The 22,783-nt window shown below is 56.1% G+C and overlaps 1 protein-coding gene across 9 annotated transcripts in view; it reads left to right on the top strand.

The window, feature by feature from the left end:
• ZMIZ1 (zinc finger MIZ-type containing 1) overlaps positions 1-22,783 on the top strand; it is a 236,979-nt gene that overhangs the window by 176,574 nt on the left and 37,622 nt on the right. The window contains exon 1 of one of the 9 annotated variants that reach the window (XM_087431982.1): positions 21,692-21,845. The exons of the other annotated variants lie outside the window; for them this stretch is intronic. Within the exon in view, the coding sequence (XP_087288108.1) occupies positions 21,812-21,845 (34 nt within the window). The 5' untranslated portion in view covers positions 21,692-21,811. Of the gene's footprint in view, positions 1-21,691; positions 21,846-22,783 lie in introns of those variants that run through there. 9 annotated transcript variants of the gene reach the window in all.

The raw sequence follows: 22,783 nt of genomic DNA, 5'->3' as shown, positions 1-22,783 counted from the left end.
GGGGGGGGAGTGTAGGCAGGGAGAACACCTGGCCAGGTGGCCCTACCGTAAACTCCCCACCCAGGGACCTGACTTCAGGGTGCAAAGTAAACAGAGGTTGGGGTAGTTGGCTGCTTCCAAACCTGAGGTCACAAGTTGGAGCAGGGTGTGAAAATATCTGACTTTTCTAGAGCTCTTTAGAGTCCAGAAAGCTACTTCCACCTAAGTGGGATCTTCTCTCCCCTGGGAGGGGAGATGCTGTCATCACCAACATTGGGCAGCTCGAGGAACTGAGGGCAGGGGGTGGGGGCGTCAGAGCAGAGTTGAGGCTGGAACTCTGGCCTTCCACCTTCAGAGTGAGTCTTCAAGGCCTCCCCGGAGACCCTCCCTCTCCACTTCCCTGACAGTGCCTGAGGGGACGTGGGGTCCAGACCAAAGGATCCTCGCTTGGGTTTGGGGCTTGGTTAGGGGCCCCTGAGCGGAGGAAGGATGGGACTGTGACCCCAAAAGATATCCACCTGCTGAGCACCCAGCATGCCCTGTGTGGACGGCTGCACACACATGCACACGGCCACACATAGAAACACACGCACACATATCGTCCTCACCCTTGAGGTATCCCTCTCCATTTAGACAACCTCACTGTAGCTTAAATTCTCATTTTAGCCAACTTTGTTTTTAATGTTGAACAACTATCACTTGTTTGTATATACTTCAGAAGCAAAGTCCCCAGGGGAGAAGTAGTCTGTTTTCTTAAGCCGAATCCTGGAAGTCCAATTAGGAGTGATTGTTCCACTTCTAAGGTTTTCCAGCGGCTGCCTGGCATGCCCTGCTGAGCCCCTAATTAGGCAGCCCGGGCGTCCCAGTTCAGAGCCCAGCCGGCGGGGGGTGGCCTGTTTGAGGGCCAGGGCAGGGCAAGTTCAGGGCCCAAACCCAGGGGACAAGGGACAGTCCTCTCCTCCGTTCAAGGAGGGCCAAGCTTACTGCCCACCATCCCAGGGCCTTGACTTTGAGGAGGACGATGTGCAGGGCATGACAGCTGAGTTGGGTGCTCTGAGTTTGCAGGAAGCCACATCATCAGGTCAGGGTGGCCTTCATGCCCACGCTGAACCTGGTGGGAAAGCTGCTGAAGGCTGTTCTTGCTCTAGGAACTGGAATGTCACCCATGACAGCACAGCCTGCCCATCTCCATTCACTGTTGAAGAAACTGAGGCTCAAAAACCTGAAGCAAGCTGCCAAATTAGAGCCAGGACTGCGGGCCACCAAAGTCCTGCATCGCAGTCAGCGTGATGTTTGGTACCTTGGGGCCCAGGAGGGGAAGGTCCAGTTGGGTGGGAAAAGGCTGCCCTGGAGAGCTGAAGCAGACCCGTGACATGGAGGGCGGTTTAGACGGGTAGACAGAGGGAGGCAATGCAAGGAGAGCTGGCAGAGGTGAAGGGCATCGGGCTTGGAGGCTTTAGAAACCCAGCACCGAATGTTTTTCACCATAGTCGTGATTTTCAGTACCTTGCCCAATGGTCTCCATGCACTTTTGCTGGGGAAGAAGGGCATGTAGTTGAAAAAACATAAGCCTTGTAGCCACGCTCAGCCTGCAACCTAGAGTTTTGTCTGAGCTGCACACAACAGCTGGTGCCAGTTCGCTCCCTGCAGGGCCTTGGCCTCCAGCCTGGGCTGGCTCAGTCCTGTGGTGCCATCGAGTGCCCGTAGCCGCCCTGGGAGGCGTTGCCCCTCACCCAGCCCAGACCTGTTCCCTGCAGCCTCTGGGAGGTTCGAGTTTCTGCCCGCCATGTGGGCAGCTCCCCCCATTCCCTGCAGCAGCAGCTCAGCTCACAACACTGCCCTGCTTCTGCCACCTGAGCCCCCCAGGTGCCATCTGCCACCCTGTTTCCAGGCGGCAGGTAGGCGGCCTTGGGGCAGGCGTGAGGAGAAGGCAGGCACATCCCAGATGGGGCAGGTAGGGGGCCCCAGCTCTGAGGGGCAGGTAGTGCCCGGCCTGCCACCTGGCTCTTGGGTTGTCCCCACCTCTCCAGGAATGGGTGAGGGCAGGTCTGGTGAAGTGTGGGTGTGTAAGGGGGATTCCTCTAGTATCTCTCTCAGCGGCTCTCCATGTATGAGCAGTGGGGTCTGTGTGGGCATCTCTGTGTGTATCCGCAGATCTGACCATCTCCGTCCCAAGCCTGGCCATTCCCTAGGCATCCCTGCCTACCTCCCTGTGTCTCTCTACCCTCTTCTGTCTCTGTGCCTCTCCGCCTGCCCCTTCCATGTTTCTCTCACTGTCTCTGCGTCTCTGCCTGTCTCTGTCTCTCAGTTCTGAGCTGATGAGGGTGCCTTTGCCATCAGAGCCACCTTCCCCCACATTGGGTTGCTTTGCTTAATTTCATTTTCCCGGGGCTCCAACTTACAGAAATAAACCCTCCCTCCCCACCCCTGCACTTTTTTGATTTAACAAGCCTGCTGGAAAACAATAGTGATTTCCGCATCGATCATAAACAGAAGTGATTACCATACAATTACAGCCTGAACCATCAGCCTCGATGCAATCACTGAGCCACATTGTAAATCGGAAGACAATTGCCTGCAGAATTACCCCCAAATTGGTTTAAGTGGCAACAAAAGAGTGTTGGCATTTTGGGGAGGGGTGGGGGGAATGCTGGTGGTCCTGGCAGCAGAGGGTTCCCATTGTGGAGCTCTCGGGGTGTCTTACTTGCCTTTGAGGAGGTGGCTTGCCAGGGAGAGCTGCCTGCCACCTTCCCCCACTGCATTCATTTTCCTTCAATTACCGCTCCTTGTCTGTCTTGGCACAGTTTGTTATAAACTCATTTATACTAATGTGTGAGTGGCTGACACTGTGTGTGCCTTCGACTGGGACAGCAGAGAGGGGTGAATCTGCGGGGAGGGGGTGTTCCAGGGAGGCCTCCTCAGCTCCCCTAGTATACCCCTCTCCCCACTCCGTCTCATCTCTGGCTCTTCCAGGTCACTCCATCCCTCTAGGCTCTTCTCCTGGCCTGGCTCCCACTGCAGCCTTCCCTCATCTCCCAGCCTGGTAGTGGTCTCTCGCCAGGAATCTCCTGCATTCCATCTAGGGTAGCCTACTCCTTCCCACAGCTGCAGTGTGTCCCCCGCCTCCTCCCCAGCTGCCCTGGCCAGCTAGAAGCCACAGTGCCTGGCCCAGCGAGCCAGGTCAGCCCACTCCTGGGTGCCTGCCAGCCACCCCTGCAGCAAGTTCCAAGAGGGGCTCACAAAGCAGGCCTCTCCTGACCTGGGCCTGCCTCTTTCTGGGCTCTGGTTTTATGAGAAGTCTTCTACCAGCAGGACGTCTCTTGAGTGTCTGAAGACTGGACTCCTAAGATCTGGCTGTTTCTGTTGGGGGCTTCTTCTCTTGGGGAGACGATTTCCCTCCAGGGTCAGGCTTCTCCAAACTTACCGGGAAAACCTGCCCACTGGCACACTTAGATTCTATCAGATTTGTCCAGATCCAGGTTTTAAGTGCTTTTGCAGATTCCATCTGATCCTCACAGAAGGATTTGCACATGCTTGTGATTTTATTCTTGTTTTTGATAGAGGGGTGATGCGGCTTGCACCAGGTCACACAGCCGATCAGGGAGGAGTGCTCATTCCTAGATGCCATCTCTCCAGCCTTCCCAGACTCGCAGGACACAGGCTGGGGGTCTCACTTGGTCTCTGACCTGTCCTGAGACCTCAGACAATGCCAGTGATGTGAATAGTTCCCAGCGAAGGAACACGTGTGGGTGCTGAGTTCTGCTCGCAGCCTTTCATCCCGACTGCAGCCCTGTAAGAGGACCATCAGGTCCTCACTGAGGGGACTCTCCTCACTCTGAGCCCTCAGCTTCCTGGTGCCAGAAGCTGGTTTGAACCTGCAGCTACGAGCCTTCCAAGCCTGTGCTAAGTGACGTCCTGTAAAACAGGAGGAAGCCTGATGTCCCTGAGCTCTCTCACTGTCCTAGTGTCACCGAGGTTCCTTGTCTGCTTGCCCTGGTCACTCTGCAAAAGCCTGCAGATGGGGCCCCATCTAGTTGGTATATTTAGAACTCAAAATTCAGTCAGCTGACCCAGCTCTGCCCTGCGCTGAGAGAGGCCTCTGTGCCGCCATGGGCTTGGCCTGAGGGACTGGGGCAAGCTGGGCAGGGCCTGGCTTCCGGGCGACTCTGGGGTGCCCCTATGCCTGGCATCGACCTCCTCGGCGCTGGCGTTGAGAGGAGACCCATCCAGAGGAGAGGCCAGCTGACGTGGCATCCGCAGACCGTGGTGGTCAGGGAGAGGCTGCCGCCCCCTGCCTGCCCCACAGACCTGCCCTCACGTGCCCCACCCTGAGCCTTTGCTCCTGCTGTGCGTTCCTGGGCAGCCAGGTGTCCGGAGCCACAAAGTCCTGGACTCGAGTTCTGTCTCTGCCGCTTTATGGCTTGTGCCATCTTCACTTCTGAGCCTCACAGCTTTTTCTTTAAGACAAGAGTCTACTTCTTTAAAACGGGAGCCCTGCTGGACTACAGGGTGGCAAAGGTGACGGTGTTATCGGTTCAGGATGTGCTGTTATCCTTGGCCTCAGAATCCTGCCGTCCCTTCGAGAAGGAAGGGGCCTAGCCTTCGCTGAGCATGTGTCACGTGCAAAGCTCTGAGGCTGCCTGGTTCACCCTTCACTACAACCTGAAAAGGCAGCAACCCCTGGATCTGCCGTGTCCTGCCCCGGAGCCGGATCCCTGTGTGGCCATGTACACTTGTATTTAATGAAGTAAAGTTAAATAAAACTTAACACTCAGCTCCTCGGTCACAGTAGCCACATTTCACGTGCTCAATAGCCACACATGGCCCACGGCTCCCGTTTTGGACAGTGCAGATACAGAACATTCTCATCATTGCAGAAGTTCTGCTGGACAGGCTGCACTGCGTTATCATCCCATTCGCAGGAGTGAAGTTGAGGACTAGATGGGTGACACAGCACGCTCAGGGTCCCAGCTGGAGGAGAGGGAGCTGGACACAGACCCAGGCCCATCAGCTGTACAACACAGTGAGCTTTCCTCCATTGCCAGCCCAGATGCCTCCCCCTTCATATACCGTCCACGGGCTCCTCAAGGGCAAGGGCTGTGTTTGCTCTGTACCCCAGTGCCCAGCCCAAGGCCTGCCCCAGGTGGGCATTTGGGGCATTGTTTGCTGAGTGGATGATGGAATGAATGACCGAGTGAGCACTGCCTGCTAAAACTTAGGGGCGCACTTAACTCCGCTCCTGTAGGAGGAGGCACAGAGCCAGCTGCTGAGGGGTGATGGATGGCCCCTTTCCCGAGATAAATATGGCAGTCAAGGTAATCGGATTGTGTGTGTGACGGTCTAATTTGTAGGCGAGGGTGGGAAGCGCCCAGCCATGCCTCGCCCCAGCCGCCCATATTAGTTTAATCAAATGCCCAGTATCTAAATGACTGGTCCCCGGTGATGGATGAGGCGAGCTTTGTTAAATGCTGTTGCCCTGTCAAGCCAAACTTCCCAAGGCCCTGCCAGGCTCCTGGGCTCTCTAATTTGTTGTTTCTTGCTTGATTATCTCTGCGTGGGGCAGGGAAGGGGGGCTGGGGCTCTTCTATCTGTCTTAAGTCTCTGGTTTTTCAGGAAGGAGGAGGAAGAGGCCAGAGTTGGGGGAGGAGTGAGGTGGAGCTACCTTCCGTCTCTTCTGAGAAGCCTTCCTGGGTCACTGCAGACAGTCTTGGGGAGCCCGACTCCCCGGAGCCCTTGAACCTGGGCCTCATCACCCTGCACTGTGTCTTCCTTCTCTTTCAGACTCTCCCGCCACCCTGGGCTAGCTTTGTCATTCTTTTAATGGGGTATTTTAGTATGCCAGAAGTTCTTGGCTTTAATGTTGGAAAATTTATCAACTTTCCCTTATGGTTATTTCTCGTTGTGTCCTATTTGAGAATCTTCCCCAATCCCATGGTCATGGAGATATTCTTCTATGTGATCTTCCAGACAATGTATTGTTTTGCTCTTTTTTTTTGGTCTGTGGTGTGAGGTAGGGGTCAAGTTTACAGTCTGGTCCTTCTGAGCTCTGAGCATCTGCCATATGCCCCAGACCAGGCTGGGTCCTTGGAGAGACAAGAGATAGAAGAGGCACAGTCCTGTCCTCCAGGAGTGACAAACTTTTTGAGCTGAAACTTGTGTTCTGAAAAAAGAGGTTGAGAACAGTTTGTACACTGTGCCACCCTCTGGGTCAGGGTGGGATCTGCCTGTACACACCGTGCCTGTGCCCAGTGCTTCTGTTAAGGTTGGTTGTCACCATGTGTCAGGCATGGTGCTAGGCTCTGAGGATGTGGCAGTTACTGCAGCACATGGAACCCCTGCTTTGGAAGAGCTTGTGCTCCAGTGCAGGGAGTGGGGTGTCAGATGATAAATAAGATAAAAAGTAGAGCGCTCTGGAGAACAGTTAAGCAGGGGAGGGAAATAGAGGGAGTTGGGTGGCGGGGAGGTGTTGGAATCTACAAATTGGAAAGGTCAGGGAAGCCCTGGTTCAGTAAGGAGTAAGGACGAGTGGGGCAGGGGGTGAACCGTGTGGATATCCAGAGCCAGAACCTTCTGGGCAGATGTTGCAAAGGCTGTGATATATGTAAATGACAGACTAACTCTGGAAGGAAAACCAAAGCCACTAGTGTGATTCCCATGGTGAGAGGAACTGGGCAACAAGCGTGGGGTCAGGGAAGACTGTTTTTCAGTACATACCTTTTTTCTACTTCTTTATATTTTTAATCATGTGCCCATGTTACTTCTTTAAAATAACATTTAAAAGTTAAGAAGGGAGAGTGGTAAAATGTAACAGAGGTGGAACTATCAGATGGAATGGAAAAATGATGGGTTTGGAGGCCAGCGAATGTGGGCCCTAATCCCTCTTCTGGTCTCTGTCTGAAATGTTAGCTCTCTAAAGAGAATGGATTTGTGTATTACTTATAAATAAAAAGTAATTTTATTAATTAAAAATAAATAGATCCCACTCTGCCAGTTGTTTTGGCTGATTGTCCTTGGGCAGGTTCCTTAATCTCTCTGAGTACCAGTTTCCTCGTAGAAAATAGGGGTTGTGATCCTGGCATCACAGGCTTGTCAGGAAAATGAACAACGAAAAGGGATGTGTCGAGTTTCTGCCTGGCCTGCAGTTGACCTTCCCGAGGGCATGTCCCTGCATGGCCTGGCTCTCTTCAAGGCAGAAGCAGAGAATATATCCCCGTCCTCAGATTCTCCAAGGGCTGGAGGTCCCAGGAAGGCCCAGGCTCTGCGTTCCAGCTCCCTCAGAGGCAGTTGGATTTGCTCTGGACCCCCAGGCTGACAGCCATCCAAGATGCTGTGGCCCTGCTGGGTGGTCAGTTGTGAGCGCGCAAGCCTTCAGTGCCCCCTCAGGACCCAGCTTGCCCAACTGGTGCCTGCTCGGCTGGGGCCAGCTGGTCATCTGGCTGCAGCGCCCCTCCCTGCCCAGTGTTTCCTTCTCTCTGGGTGCTGTGTGAATTTTTTATGGCCTCCATCAGAGGCAGAAGGCAGAGAGCTGTTTCCTGCAGGGAGAGAGCAGGCGCTGGAGGGGGGAGGCGGGAGGGAGAGCCGCGTGGTGATTGAACACTGCAGAGGCCTAAACAAATGACGGCTCTCTCCCCCAGCTGCTCTGGAAGAGACACAGGGAGCCAGGCCTGAGCTGCAGATGGCCCAGGCTGCCGTCTGTCCCCCGCCTGCCTGCGTGGAGCTGCCTTGGCACAACTGCCCTGGGGCTGCTTCCTGAGAGCCACAGGGATGCTGAGCCTTGCAGGACCTAACTGAGTCCTTACAGCCACTCTGTGCAGAAGGCCCCGAGGCAGAGAGGGCTCAGGGCCACACAGCTAACACGCTAGCAAGTGGTGGAGCCGAAAACTGTGTTATGGGGAGACAGTAGTAGTTACCTCAGAGTGGAGGCTTGAATGAGACAATGCATGCATTGTGCTCAGAACAGCACCTGGCTTGAATCAGGTTCTGCATCTGCAGTAGCCACTGTCAAGGTTGCCCCATTACTCCTTAGAGCAGCTAGTGAGAGACATTTACATGCAAGTGAAGAAACTGAGGTGCACACACGTGCCAGGGTCTTGCCCAAGACCACACAGTTCATACTAGTAGATAAAACCCAGGCTCACCCACTCCTGACTCTTTGCCCAGTGCTCTTTCTCCTGTACCAAGGCCAGGAAGAGAATCCAGGGCCTTGAACACAAAGAAAGGGTAAGTCAGCAGCAGTGTTGGAGACCGACAGCCAAGCACACGGTTCTCCTGGCCTGAGAGCTTGCACAAACATTCTGAACCCAGAAGGGGAAAGGGAGGGATGGTTCCTTCCCCATCCGTTCATGCAGCAAATGGCAACTGAGCTCACCCCTCAGTCTAGAGCAGTGTTCTCAAAGGGGGGGTCCCCAGACCATTGACATCAGCATCACCTGGGAACTTGTTAGAAATGCAAATTCTCAGGCTCCACCCCAGACCCACTGAAGCAGACACCCCACTAGAGGTGAGGCCCAGCACTCTGTATTTTAACAAGCCTTGCAGATGATTCTGATGCACAGGCAAAATTGGGAACCTCTGGCCTGGAGACCCAGGTGGGTCTGTCTTGCCCTGGGACCTCACCCTCCAGGACTCAGATTCACCCAGACGTCACCCAGGTGTGTTACACTCTAAGTAACAGGTGCAGCCAGGAAGCACTAGATGTAAATGGAATTCTCATAACGAGTCTTATTTTCATTGCAACAAGGCAGCTGGATATTTAAAGAAACCTCACAGAGAATCATTTCATCACGTAAAGGAGCTTCTGCAAAGAGAAAACTCCCCTCTTGTTTCCTGCCTCCCCCCCCTACCCGTGTTCTGTAAATTCGGTTACTGTGTCAGGTTTTCTTCGAATGGTGTCTACCTGTACGTAACTAAAACTAGTAGATAGTATGCTACAAGAATGACAAACGGTCTCCAAAATGCATCGGAGACCCCTGCAGTTTAGAAGGAGAGCCCAGTGGGACAAATGGAGGCCAGTCTGACGGTTCAGGCAGCTGGGTCATCCACTGCCAACCCCTGCTGGGCATCTGGAGAGGCTGTAACAGCCGGGCATGGGTGGTTTCCAGAGCTCCATCAAACATCCACGCTCAGGGTTTCTCGGAAAAGGAGTGGAGTGACCAATTAGGAAGCCAAGACGTGGAGATGTGAAATGTACGGGCAATCGGCTGCTCTTGCTAGGTAAATAGATAAGAGAGAAAACCCTGTAACACGGTTTTGGGTAGAGAACCCAATGGAAGGTTGTCATCTCCTACCGTGTGGGGTCAGGAAGGATCTCCGTCTGCCCCTGAAGGCCGCTCATGAGGCCAGGTCATGTGCCCCTGAGCCAACACAGCTGCCTGATTCCAGAGTGACTGCAGCTGGAGCAGGAGCGCTGTCTCCACCTCTGAGGCACCTGCCCTGTGGCTCAGGCCTCTCCCTCACAAGCCTGGGGTGGAAAGGAAGGAGTCACTGTCTGCGTTTCTTGCGCCAGGAAGCTGAGGTTCTTGGAGGTTAACCAGGTCACCCAGCCAGGCGAAGCAGGGAAGGAGGGAGTGGGTTGGGGGCGCCGGGGTGGGGGTGGGGGGCGCGGTTAACAGGTTTTTCCTGAATCTGCCCTTTCTCAAAGAGCAGCCAGTGTCCTGAACCCAACTCTCAGTAGTCAAGGGTGTGGATCACCTGGAAAAGTGCTGCCCGCTCCAGATCCCTCTCCTGCCCCTGTCACCGCAGCACACACCTCCTCAGTCGTTCTTTAGTGCTGGGAGACTTTCCAGGTGATTCCCTTTTGGAAACAAAGGGGTCCGGGGATTGGCACCTCCCCAAAGTTTATTCTCAGGACCAGGACCCTGGAACAGTCTACCCTGGCTTCATGAGCCCAGGCTGGGTGTAAGGGAACTGCCATTTGAGGGGCCCCTGGGTTTGTCGCTGGCTCCTGGCTCACAGGAGGAACCAAGGGCCTGGGGTTGGATGTGTGGGCCAGAGCCAATGGAAGGAGTGCACGGCAAGGCCTCTCAGCGCTCAGACTCTTGGCCTTCTTGTGGTCCGTGAAGGTGGGCAGCTTTGATGTTCAGACTCAGGGGTCTGGTTGACCCTGGGAAGGGCTGGCCTCACACTGATCTCTCCTTCTTATGCTGGGAGTGGGAGGACACAGCCAAACTGAGTACCCAGCTGGGAAGCCTCTGAAAAGTAAATTACCCAGGGAAGAAATTGATTCCCGTAACCCCTCCTTAACCCTCAGGCTTCCTGCGAGGGAGCATCGGGCTATGGTGTTTAGCCCCCAGGAGAAAGTGTTCGTGCAGCATAGAAAACAGGTGGCGTCTGCTGGAATGAGGGGCGTGCAGGCTCTGTGGGTCCCAGGGGCATGGCTCCTGGGCCTGTGGAGGCAGGGCGAGTGCGGCTCAGGTCTTGTCTTGCAGACGCAATGGGAGTGGTGTCCCAGGGCCTGCAGTGTGGGGGTAGCATCCTTGAGCTCTGAGCTCTCCTCCATCCTGCTTGGTGCTGCCTTAAAGCTAGATGGAGGTAGGGAGACTCTTGGCTCTAGGCACACCCCGCCATGGATATTCTGGTCAATCCTTGGGTAGCCAAAGGGATCTGTCCTGTCTCCTGGACTATGAGGGCAGGTGCACAAGAGGCCTCCTGGCCTCAGTCTGTTGTGAGGGTGGCTCAGGCCACCTCCCCTGTCTAGCACACTTGCTTTGCTATTAATGCTGTATAACTTTAGGCTGGGGTGGTCTAGATCCCCACCGTGCCCTGCTGCCAGCAGATATCCTGGGTAAGATGAGAAAGTGCTGCCTTAGTGCTGGCCTGCTGCGAGCTCAGGGGTGCCCTGAGCCAGTTACCTAGCTTCTGTGTGCTCGCCCCTCATCTCTAAGTGGGGGCTGTGACTCCCCCACTGGGTGGCTTGTGAGAGCCCAGGGGGCAAGGGGTGTGTAAGCCAGCCCCTCGAGGGGCAAAGTACATGGTTGTGGCTCCCTGCCAGCTGGTCCCTGGACAGCAACACTTTGGCTGGCTGCTGAGGGGCACCGCCAAGAAGAAGGGGACATTCTCTTTCTAACAAAAACGCTCCCTTGAGCTTGTTTTGGGTGTCTTTTCAGTTGAACCTGAGTTATCCAGGAAGGCCCAGATGGTGTGAGGTGGGCAGGGAATTTTCCAGGCTGGGATTTTCCTAAAGCCCACGGACAGGCTCAACCCGTCTGACATCTCCTCTTGGGTCCGAGCATCCTGCCCCAAGGCCTCCACAGGGTGAGGGGTGGCCAAACCGGTTTGAGAATCAGCCCTGCTGGCCCCGAGGTCCCTGGAGTTCAGTTCCCAGGGTGAGTTCACACGCCTTGAGACTCCCAGCTCCTGCCAACTGGGCAGCCCTTGGGGAGAGGGGGTGGGAGCGTGTGAGGAGCCTTCCAGAGGAAGGGAACCTCCTAGAGTTCCTCTCCGGCTGGGCTGGACACAGGACCTGAGATGACAGGACCTCCAAGCACGAGGAAGCAGGTAGGGCTGGACAGGGCAGGCCGTGAGCCTCCATGCACGTCCCAGGCTGACCGAACCCCCACCCTGGTTGGTCCTTCCTGCACATGGGGCCCGAGCGTGTGCGTGGACGGGGGGAGCAGGCAGAGATGGAGAGGGACAGGGTCACTCGCTGCTGAAGGGTCAGCCGACGATTTCTCCTTGTTTTGACTTTCTTACTCACGGTGATGGGAGATAACAGAGCAGGGAGCAGAGGGTGGGAATGATCTAGAAAAACCAGAAGCAGTTGAAACTCAGGACAGCATATTGCTGCTGCTAGTGGTAGTGCAGTGATGCAGCTGTTTTGCAGGAGAGCAGATTTTCCCCCAAGGAAACATCTCTGTTCCAGGGATCAGCTGTCAGGGCCACCGAAGTCCACCCTACAACCCCTCAGGAATGGCAGTTCCTGTAACCAGGGGGACGTCCTAACCCCTCAGTGGCCCCATCAGCGGAGGCTGCAGGGTCCTCCCCTCCTACTTACCCTCTGGGCCCCATCACCCCTGGGTCCTACACACACCAGCTGTCGGATCCACTCTCCGCTCTGGGCTCGAGGCCTTAGTAAACCAGGTACCTGGGCAAAGTGAGACCTCTGGAGCCCTTTCCATCTATAGCCCATACCTGAGGAGGGGGATGTCCAGGCCAGGTGTCAGGACGGGCAGCTCATCCCATAGCACCTGCAGATTAAGAAGAGGTCAAGGCTGGCCTCAGCCCCAAGACGCATGACCCCACTGTGAGACCAGGGCTGATTCATGGGGCCGTAGGCTTCAGAGAGGACAGCGCCCATCCCCTCTTTCATATATGGCCCAGAGACAGGAGGAAGTTGCCCGAGGTCACACAGAAAGTTGGTGGCAGACCGGGGACAGGAAGCTGGGATGGCTATGAATCACAGGAGTGGGAGGTGGGTGGGAGGTGCAGAGCCGTCTCCTGGGGATGTGCCTGCTCTCAGATATGAGGCATCACAAACTTGGGGGGATAAAAGGGAAACCATCCTGGATCAGCAGCAGGGCCCCTGCCCTGTGGTTGAAGCATCCCCTCGGGCCTCGATTTCTGCTTCGTAAAACACGGACAGCCTCATCCTTGGCCAGCCCCTCGCTGGGGGATTGTGTGGCTCAGATGAGGGAGAGGGTGCAGGCAGTCAGGAAAGATGAAGGGCTGTCCATGCGCCCTCGTGATCCCCTTAGGTCCTGAGGAGGAGATGAGCAGGCCCATAATTGTCACCGTGTTTTACAGACACACACACGTGACCAGGCTGCCCTGCTGGGTCAATGGCCACATTAGAGCCGACGCTGGTCTCCGGAGGCCAAGCAGCCACTGCCCCTGGCCCGAGGGTTCCGAGTGACTGCCCCTGGCTCCCGCCCCTCCGTGGTCATGTGCATCCTGTGCTGTTTCCTCCTGGGAGGAGATGACCCGAGAGAACCGGCAGGGAGGGGGCCGTCTTTCTATTTCTGGGGGCACCCAGCAGTGGTGGGCCTCCAGGGGAGGGCAGAGTAACAGTTCTGCAGATAGCTCTGTTTTCAGGGGTCATGGACTGGAGCAGGAATCCTGACCTTGGCTCCTGTCCCCTGTCCCATCCTGCTGGATCCACAGGGGGCTGGGCACTGAGGAGACGCCAAGGGTCTGGCCCCTGCCCAGGCCTGCCAGCGACCCCCTCCTTGTTTGGAGCCCTTTGTCAGCCACTCCATTGGCCTAGTATGGAGAGCACGGCTGCACAGTCTGCCCCAGCCCCCCGCAGAGGCGCTTCTGAGTAAGGAGTCTGCCCTGACTGGCCGCCTGCACTGCGTGGCCTGAGAGCTGAGTCAGAAGCGAGCAGTTGTCGGGGCTCAGTTCTGTGGAGGCTTGGGGTCTGCCCAGTACAGAGTGTCTGGCAGGGAACACATTGGGTGTAGGCATAACTGGGTGCTAGGGAGCACCACTGCCCACCCGGAGAGCTCCCGGTGTGAAGAAGGTGGTGCAAGGCTGGGCCCGAGGCATATAAGCGTTTTGGTGATCCTCTTGGAGATGGGTGAAAGAAAGGGTATTTTATTTGAGGAACAGCACATAGATGGGGAGAGAGAGAGGCCTCTTATCATAAAGGGACATGTGCTCAATAACAACAACAAAAGCAGTAAGAGTTTATTTTTATATAGTCCTTCCTATATGCCAGGCCTTGTACCAGCATGTTAGGTATATTAGCTTGTTTAATCCTCATGGCTTTACGAGGTAGGGTAATATTTATCATTCCTATTTTACAAAAGGGAAAACCAAAGCAGGTGGAGGTTAAATAACTCACCAAGGTCACACAGCTGCTAAGTGGCCGAGCTGGGATTTGAACCCTGGGCGGGCTGACTCCAGAGTCTGTCCTCTTGGCCACTCTGCCGTCTGGAGGCAGGAGGGAGTCAGCATTTTACAGCTTCCGAGTTTCCAGTTGAGACTCTTTGGCACAACAGTTGTCATCTCTCACATGTCATTTAAAGCTGAGGCCCTTCCTCCATCTTGGGACATCTCACGGCAGGCCTGTGAGCAGAGGTGCCTCTGCTGTCTCCCCACTTTACAGCTGAGGCAGAAAGAATAGCCCAGGCCTGTGGGCTGTTCATCCCCAACCCCCGTGTCCTCCTCCCCTTCCCCTCCCCTCCTAGATCCTCCCCACTCCCTCTCTTCTCTGTACAGGTCTGCAGTCTGCAACCCTGGTCCCCAGGTGCAGGCAGAAGTCTCCACTATCTGACCCTCTGGGCAGTGGTCCCAGGACCCCATGTTCCGGAGATGAAAGAGGAAGGTCAGGGGTAGGAGGGTGTGGCCTGGGTCTGGAAGGCAGGAGGAGGAGGAGCAGGGAACCCTAGGTGAGGTGGTCTGGGGAGGCCCTCGGTCTTCCCCCGTGGGACAGACAGTGTTAACGTGAACACTGATGCCAACCCATGAGCAGAGGAAAACCAGGGCTGCAGTGCCTCCTAAGTTTACGTGCTGATGTTTCTGTAAACTCTTACCTTTCGTTCCCCATTTTGGTGTGGCCCACCGGTGGCTGTGCATGTCGCTAAATGAATGTCACTTGACTCAGTTGTAGATTTTACTCAATGGCAGCACCAATCTCTAGATGCATCCATGATAGGATTCCATTCAGGGCTGAAGCTCCTGAGGCCAGTCCGGGACCCGAGGGGTAGGGAGCTGCTGGCAGGTTTAAAAGCCGCAGGGTGGCGGGTCACAGGCACTTCCCTCATCATCCAAGTCTCGGGCAGTGTGCCCAGTGTCTGTCCATCTCTCCCGCCTCGTTGCATATTGGGTTATCTAGCTGTGATTCATTTCAGTCCATTAGTCATATGTTGGCTGCATGGCCTGTGCCCAATGCCGTACTGGGTACCGAGGTTGCAGAGGTGAACCCCACGAATCCCATCGGGGCCCTCGGAGCTCATGCTGTCGTTATAGAGCACCACATCTTTCTCCTGGGTAGGCTGGCTCTCTCACTCATTTCTGCGTCCATTCAGCATCTCCCGTCCACCAGGCCCCATGCAGCCTCTGGGGACACAGATTGGAAAGAGATGATCAGAATACACTTGTGGAAAAATTCCTCGCGCCGCCTTGTGGAGTGTGGATTGGCGGGAGGCGGTTTGGAGACTGAGATAAATGATAGGACGCGCTTGTCATAATTCAGCAAGAACAGACAAGGCTGCGGAAGGTGATTGGAACAGGCAAGAAGCAAAGGGGACAGACTGCAGAGATAATCAGGCCGAGATGACCGTGGTGGGGCAGGGCAGGGGCGGAGGCGTCTTCCTGAGGTGGCTTGAGGTGCTCCCGGGCATCCTAAGGGTATGGGAACAGGGACTTCGGGGGGAGGGGAGGAGCCCAGCATGAGGCCTGGTTCTTCTTCCTGACCCACCAGGCACGGCCCTCCAGATGCCTGTGACAGGCTTCCCGCCGGGAAGTGGGGCCACGACATTTCTGCTGCCACTTCAGAGGGTCTTATATGGATTTAGTAAGCTGATGGTATGGAAGCATTTGAAGACATATCGTTAATGTTTTTAACTGAACAGTGAACCCCACTTGCATGGTCCCGGGAGCTCTTTCTGCTTGGCTCTGCCTGACCTTTCTCACCCCCTCCCCCAGGGCATGGTTGGAGTGGCTGCTGCCTGGAGGGCCTCCTCCTGCGCCCCCCTGAGTCCTTCCCCATCCCTGGGTCTCAGAAGCCCCTCCTCTCTCACTCTGTCACTCTCTGTAACACACACACACACACACACACTGCTCCTCTTCTACAGCCGCCTTTTAGCCGCTAAGATGCTCTTTGATACTTAATACGCCTTTGTTTCATTTTGCATGTAGCTTCCCCAGGCTCCAGCACATTTGATAATTCTCCTGCTTGGCCCTTACATCCAGGTCTCTGTGCCCTCCTCCCCTCCTCCCCAGAAGGCCTTTCATCGTCCCCATGCCCCCACTGCTGCTCCCATCCCTTCCCAATTCCCAGACCTTACTGGGAATGAGCATCCCAGGCCTCTCACTGAACGTCCCCCTGTGCACCTCTATAGGGAACGAAAGCCTTTTTGCCTGTGGCCACGTGGCTGCCTCTGGTTTCTGGCTCCTTTTCAAGCCGGAGTCCAGTCTAGGGAGGGACAGCCTTTCGCATGTACCAGAGGGAGCCTGTCTGCCCCTTTGATGCTTGACTCCCAGACCCCAGCTTCTGCCTCCCCTCTACCCCCCACCAGCTCATTGTCTGCTGGTGACTCAGCTGATCTGGAGAATGCAGCTCAACCCTCCCTACCTGGAGCCCAGGGTGTGTAGCCTCTTCCTTCCCCTTCCTCTCAGGTACCTACCACTGCCAAGACCAGTGGCCCCATGCTAGTCTGATCAGCCTGTCCTCTCTGCCAGGAGCTGCAGGTACAAGAGGTAAATGCAAGGCTCATCACTGTCCCCAGGGAGGGCACAAGCCAGGACTAAGATGCACCAGGACTCCACTCCAGACCTGCCCTCACTCTTACATCTGGTTTCCTTTTTCTTGTCCCTTGAGGACACTGTAGTGGCTGCTGGCTGCAAGGAGGGTGGCCAGGAGGATCTCAAGGAGCAAATGTCAGGAACGTGGCTCTCCCTCGGTGCCCTCCCTCAGACCTGCGTCCTCCTCCCCTCCTGATTCATTTCCAGTTCTCTTCCAGAGGAGTTCATGCTGCCGTAGCATCCTTCAGTGCAGGGCCCCCTAGACATGTCTGCTGCATCCAATTAATAGAGGATGCCCCCCATTGTCACACACACCACTATTTTATGTATTGCTAAGAAGGAAAATCAGGCCACCAGTCACACCATGACATGGCATCGACTGTAAGATATGTGCTGCTGGCAGATGACCTTGGTTAAGTCCATGGCAAGTCTCGAATGGAAACCCCAGTGCCCCTCGAGACTTCCTGGATAAGCTGCAAGGAAAAGTGCAGGCGACGGGAGCGTGAGAGGTCAACCGTCGTGTCTTCTCCCCGTCCCTTCCACTGCCCCCTCAGGGCTGCTGCTCCCCCTGTGGACGTGGCCATCTGGAGCTTGGCTGCTGAAGGCCAGGGCCCTAGACGGCGCCAAGTGAGATGCCCAGGCCTGGGTCTTGAGCTCTTCTAGATCCCAAGGAACCCCCCATTCAAGATGCCTGCCATCGGGCTGGGGAGCTACATTCTGCCCACCCTGCTGGAGAGTCCCTCGGGGAACCCTAGGGAAGCCAGAATACCTCCCTTCCGGGACCATGGCGTCTTTCTATGGACTACAGTGGAGGCGGAGGGGCCTCTGAGGGGGAATTGATTTTTGCTTCCTGTGGCTGAGTGGGCAGATGGGCCTAGTCATCTCAGTGGCCTGGGGCTGTAGACACCCTGCACCCACCCTGTGAGCCTCCAGAGCTGCATGCCTACCCTTTGCCCTCTGATCAGAAGCAGAGAGAGATGCCAAGGCCTCGTAACCACCCCGTTGGCCTCTCATCTACCAACCAAGGTCACTAACACTAATTGTTGTTGCAAACACGCGTGTGTGCCTGGCACTGTTCCTGTGCTTCATGGTGGTGACTCAGCTCGTCCTTACAACTGCCCTAGTGAGTTGGGGAGTAGAACTGCTACCACCCCATTTTAGAGATGAGGAAACTGGCATAGGATGGTTAGGTGACTTGCTCAGGATTTCACGTGGATGGTAGAGACAGAGCCAGGATCAGGTCTTGCAGGCTGGTTCTGGAGCACCGACTCCAGAACCAGCCTGCAACAGGATTGAGGGGCTGCTTGTCTGGCTGGTATGAGTTACAGAGTCCCTTGGTCCTCCACCCACCCTTCCTCCCTCCCTTTCTGGCTTCTGCTTGGATACTCCTGTGGCTGATTGACAATGCTAATTTATAGTTCACATCCACCCTGTGAGGCGAGCAGCTCCTGTTAAGCCCATTTCACAGATGGGAGCTCCAAGTGGGGAAGCAGCCTGTGTGAGATCCATGGCTAGAGAGTGGCAGGACACGACTCAAGCCCCGTCTGTGGACCCCAGAGCCAATGCACTTAGCCCCTGCTCCCCATGGCCTGCCCGCCAGCCTCGCCCTGCCCCTCTCCTGATGTGGTGTAGGCACTGGTGCCCATCAGGGCTGCTTTGACACCTTCAGGAGGGGCCTCGGCAGGCTTCCCCCCATTCGTGAGGGGCTTTACTGCCTGCGGAGAATAGAGGGCATTTGCAGATGTCCCGGCTGCTCTCCAGAGACCACACACAATGCTTTCAGGGACTCCATGCTTACTGCGTGCTAGATACTGCTTTAAGCACTGTATAGGTGTTAGTGTCGTTTAAATGTCACAGTAATCCTAAGGAGCGAGCATTAGTGTTATGCCCATTTGATAGATAAAGAAACTAAAGCCCAGAGAGCTTGTGTAATTTGCACGAGGTCACATAGCTGGCTGTAAGTGGTGGAACCCAGAATGTCGGGGTCCCTCACTGTGAACCCCAAGGCAGCAGCTGCCCCCTAAGGTCAGGAGAAAGTGAGAGTCGGGGCTGCCTCCCAGTCTTGCCTGGCTCTGCCTGTTGTCCTGAAGGGTTTGGACTTGCTGTGGGAGCCGTGAAGAGTTTCAGCAGGGGCGCTGACTTAGCGCACTTCACCACAGGAACTCCAGCACACAGTAGGCGCTCAGCACCTGTTTGCTGAGCGAATATCGGGTGGATGATCAAACACCTTGGTACCTAAGATGAAAATGGATTGGGGTAGGGGGGCCTGGCAACAAGGATGCCAGTTAGGAGGGGTGCCGGAGGGCCTGGTGAATTCCTTTTACATGTGTTGGGCTACGCGTGCTTGCACATTTCATGCTGAGAAGTCTGGAAAGTGCTTGGAAATCTGGGCCGAGGCTCAGAGTTGGTAATTGGGGTCAAAGGCGATCCCCTACTGCTGGCACAGCCCCTAGATGGGGTGTGAGGATAAGAAGATGGGGTTAGTGAGGAGCCCGGCTCCCTGCCAGGCCGAGAGCCCAGATTCCTGGGTGCTCTTGCCCAGCTCAGCACCTGCTTGTCACAGAGACCCTGCCTCGGGTGAGGGGGCCACCTGAGAGGCGCAGCCACAAAGAGATGAATGGGGGCAGCTAGATGTGCCCCCATTCTTCCTCCCTTGTTGGAGGTCCTGCTGGAGCAGAGAGGGCGGTTGGTACGACCATAGTCCTGCTGACAGCCCCAAGAGGAGGTGGTCCCATCCAGCCCCCACTGCCCCTGCCTCCCTGGCTGTGCACTGAGCCTCTGCTCCCAACAGCCCCTGCTTCCTGGCTTCTGATGGGCAGAAGGCCCTCCCTGCATCAACACCCCAAATTAGAAGGGGTCGAAAAAGAATGCAAGGGGGAGCCAAAGTTCCTCTCCACGCCCCTCTCCGATAAGCTTCGGAACCTCTCACCACCGAAACACAGATGGTGTTTGTTGACAGCTGTGCAGGTGGGGTGTACACGGGGCTTGGGCCACAGGAGCACCAGGCAGGAGGCCGGTCTCTGCCATGACGGACCAATTGAAGGTCCTCTGTCGAAGAGGGGAGGCCATCATACACTGCCCAAGGTTGTCATGAGGCCAAGAGAGCTGTGCTTTTAAAGGGGGAGAGGGACATGAGATCATAGCTGCTATTTCAGTCTGGAGCCCTCTGTACAATAAGGGGGCCTTTGGGGCCAGCCCTGTTACTACTGGTGAGTGGCACTCACAGGACAAGGCGGAGGGCTGGCCGCGATGGCTGCCCAGGCATAGGAGAGGCTCTCCTGACCCTGCCTGCAGCAGGTTAGGATGGCTGGTGTCTCTTCCTGAAATTGGCCCCCCGTTGCTGGGTGTGCTCTGTGAATAGCACACCAGGCCTTCCCATCCCTTGTCTCTCCATGCCTGATGCCCCACCAAGTGCACAGAGCAAATACATGCAGGACCAAAGAGGCGTGCAGGCGAGACCTGCCTTTTCAGAGCAGGCGCACTCAGCTCAGCTGCGTACAACAGCCCAGAGCCAGTCGCACATACACACACACACACACACACACACACACACACACACACACACACACACACACACACACACACACACACACACACACACACACACACACACACACACACACACACACACACACACACACACACCCCTGCTGGGCTGTCTTTCCATCCTCGTGTAATCCCCTACCTGCCTCTGTCTGTCCTCCTGGGTCTCTGACAGTATCCAGACTCCCTTTTTGGCTGTAAATCCCGCGTGTTGTCGATAGCTGGCGTCTGCCTCAGGACAGCTTGTGTTGGTTTGCGCCGTGATGAGAGCATGCACTCTGTCCGCCCGCCATGCGTCTGCCTGCCGTGCATCTGCCAGCATGGCCTCTGTGCTAGCTGGCCACTCAGGCTAGGGGCTGAGGGTGGTGCCTTTCTCGCTCCCGGCCTTTCCCTCCTGGGTGTAGGAACGTGGCTGTCCTGGCATCTGTGTTGTGTCGTGGCTGCCTAATACACACATCACATCTGTTCACAGCATCCCAGGCGCTCCACAGCCAGGCTCTACCATGCCACCCGCCTCTTTATTCCCTTTACAGAACACCACTCCACTAGTGATAGGAAGACGAGGGCTGTCCTTGACCAAGCAGGGGTTTATAACATTGGAGAAAAGCTCTGAATGTCCCCTGGTGCCCCTTTTCCCCAGCCGCGTGGCGTGTTGGTCCCCAGGGAGGATCAAGGGCTGGGCGGGGCAGCCGCGGACTGGGTGGGCAGCAGGCGGCACCATCTGTGGCTGTCCTTTGTGCTGGCAGCCGAGCAATCCCTCCGTCGCTGCGATCCAGCAGGCCTCGTGCTTAGAGTGCAAATGAGTTTCTGATGCCCAGTGCCCCCTGCACGAGAAGCAGTAACTAGGGGCCTGGCAGAAGAATGGAGCAATCTAGAAATTCATTTCTGTTTGTTCCAGCCTCTCTGAATAGGCTGCCGCCCCATCCAGCTGTGGCAGATGTGTTCTGGGCTCCCACTTTAGGGGCGTTTGTGCCACAGTTTCTGAGCAGACCCATGCTGGGCTAGGGTCTCTCCTTGATGGCACCCCCTCCCTGTGGTGCCCTCCCAGGTGGTAGCAAGGCGAGCCCCACAGAGAGGGGCAGGATGCATCTTTAAAGACATAGCTTGCCCATTGACACCTCCTGGAGAGAGAAACAGGTGCCCTCTTGGGAGGGGGCACAGGCTTGCCTTTGAGCACTGCACAAGCCAAGCAACGTACCCAACGGCCCTGGCGGGATCCCTCGCCACCCCATCCCATTCCCTTCAAGAACCACTACCCTTCCCTTGCCTTCAGCCCTTGGGAACATGGGCACCTCCCTCTCAGCCAGCTTGTGGCAGGACTGGATGGACAGGGATCTCCTCTTTGTCCTAAAAGCTATCTCCTGATCCCTCCCCACCCACTCCCCTCTCCTGATAGAGCTTGCCCGGACCGTGGGCAGGGGCAGAGCTTGGCAGGGTCTCAAAGGGTCCCAGCCCTGCCTCTTGGGGCCTCAGGCCGATGGGGGACCCCAACTGGGATCTGGGCAGTTTGAAGTGGCAGCCTTACGCAGCCACTCCTGGAAGGTGTATCTGGGCATCTTCCCCCAGTGCTGGGTGGATGTGCTGAAGGGTGTGACTCAGGCGAGGCCTGAGGGGTCCTCATTGAATGGAGGGGCTGGAGACCATGGCCACTGGGGGTTTTGCCTTCTGGAGGGTTTCATCTCCTCACCCACCTTCTGGTCCAACCTCAGGCTCCACACTGGTGCCTGGGGCAGCGGCACCATCTCTGTCTCTGCCCCTCTCTGGTGGTGGTTACTGTAAGCAAGTGACTGTGTCTGCCTGATCCTCAGTCTGCTCACCTGTAGAATGGGATAATAGCAGCCGTCCTGGATGGTGTGGGGCGGATTTGAGAAAAGTACGCAGAAGCATGTTATACAGCGTCCAGATGGAAGACCCTGGAGGTGAGGGGGTGGGCTCTGCGTCTGGCCAAGTGGCTGAGCAGTCCTGGCTCAAAAGGCTCCTGGCCACCTGACCAGGTTGACTACTCCAGAACTATCTGGCTGAAGCACTCATGGGAGGAGTAGGGCATTGGCTGGGGTGTGGTCACTCCTTTTTGCTTCCCTACAGTCTCAGCAGTTCCCCCATCTGCCCCTCACCAAGGCCCTGGGAGGAAGACAGAGCAAGAGTCATTACTCGTCTTCCCCAGCAAGCAAAGTGAGGCCCAGAGAGGGTCTGTGAGCTCCTTAGGGTCACACAGCGAGGTGGTGACAGCCCAGCCTTCCCAACTCCCTCCCTAAAACTCAGCTCCCTCATGCACTTTGGAAGGACTGGCTAGACATGCTGACTCTGAGGGTGCTTTTGGCCCCTGGTGGCCACATCGGGACAGTGAAGGATGAAAGAAAATCACACTCCCTCCCTACACCCCCTGCCACCTCCCCGCCCTTGATTAATTCCAGCTGCTTTTCTCTTGGTTTTTAAGGCCCCTCTCTCTAAGCCTGGATGCGGAGGGTTCTCGTGTGCCTTTGGTGCCCCTGGCCAACTCTAGCTTAGCCCCTCTACCCCAGGCTGCCCTCTGCCCTGGAAGTCCTTTGTCTTCCAACTGTTTGTGCCCAGCAGTGCAGGGACCAGTCGTAGGTCTGACCGGAAGGCGTGTGCACACGTGCTCAGTTCTCATCGAGTGGGCACTTTGTGGGGAGGAGCTGCAGGGAGAATCCTGCAGGCACTCCTGGGATGTCAACAGGCCTCAGGAAGGCTCTGGATTTTCTTTAAACCTTGTGATTTGGGGTCCCAGCCATGAGGAGAAGCCATGTTGAACTGATTGTCCAGAGTCTGAGGGGGTGGGCTTCACTGAGAAGTCTGGGGGCGGCTGGTTCAAACCTCACCCCATGTAAGGTCTGTG

Source organism: Ceratotherium simum, chromosome 6, assembly GCF_057802395.1.
Source record: "Ceratotherium simum simum isolate JZ-2026a chromosome 6, ASM5780239v1, whole genome shotgun sequence".
In the NCBI taxonomy this organism is placed as follows: Eukaryota; Metazoa; Chordata; class Mammalia; order Perissodactyla; family Rhinocerotidae; genus Ceratotherium; species Ceratotherium simum.
Note: the sequence above shows the minus strand (reverse complement) of the source record. Positions and strands in the feature narration are given on the sequence as shown.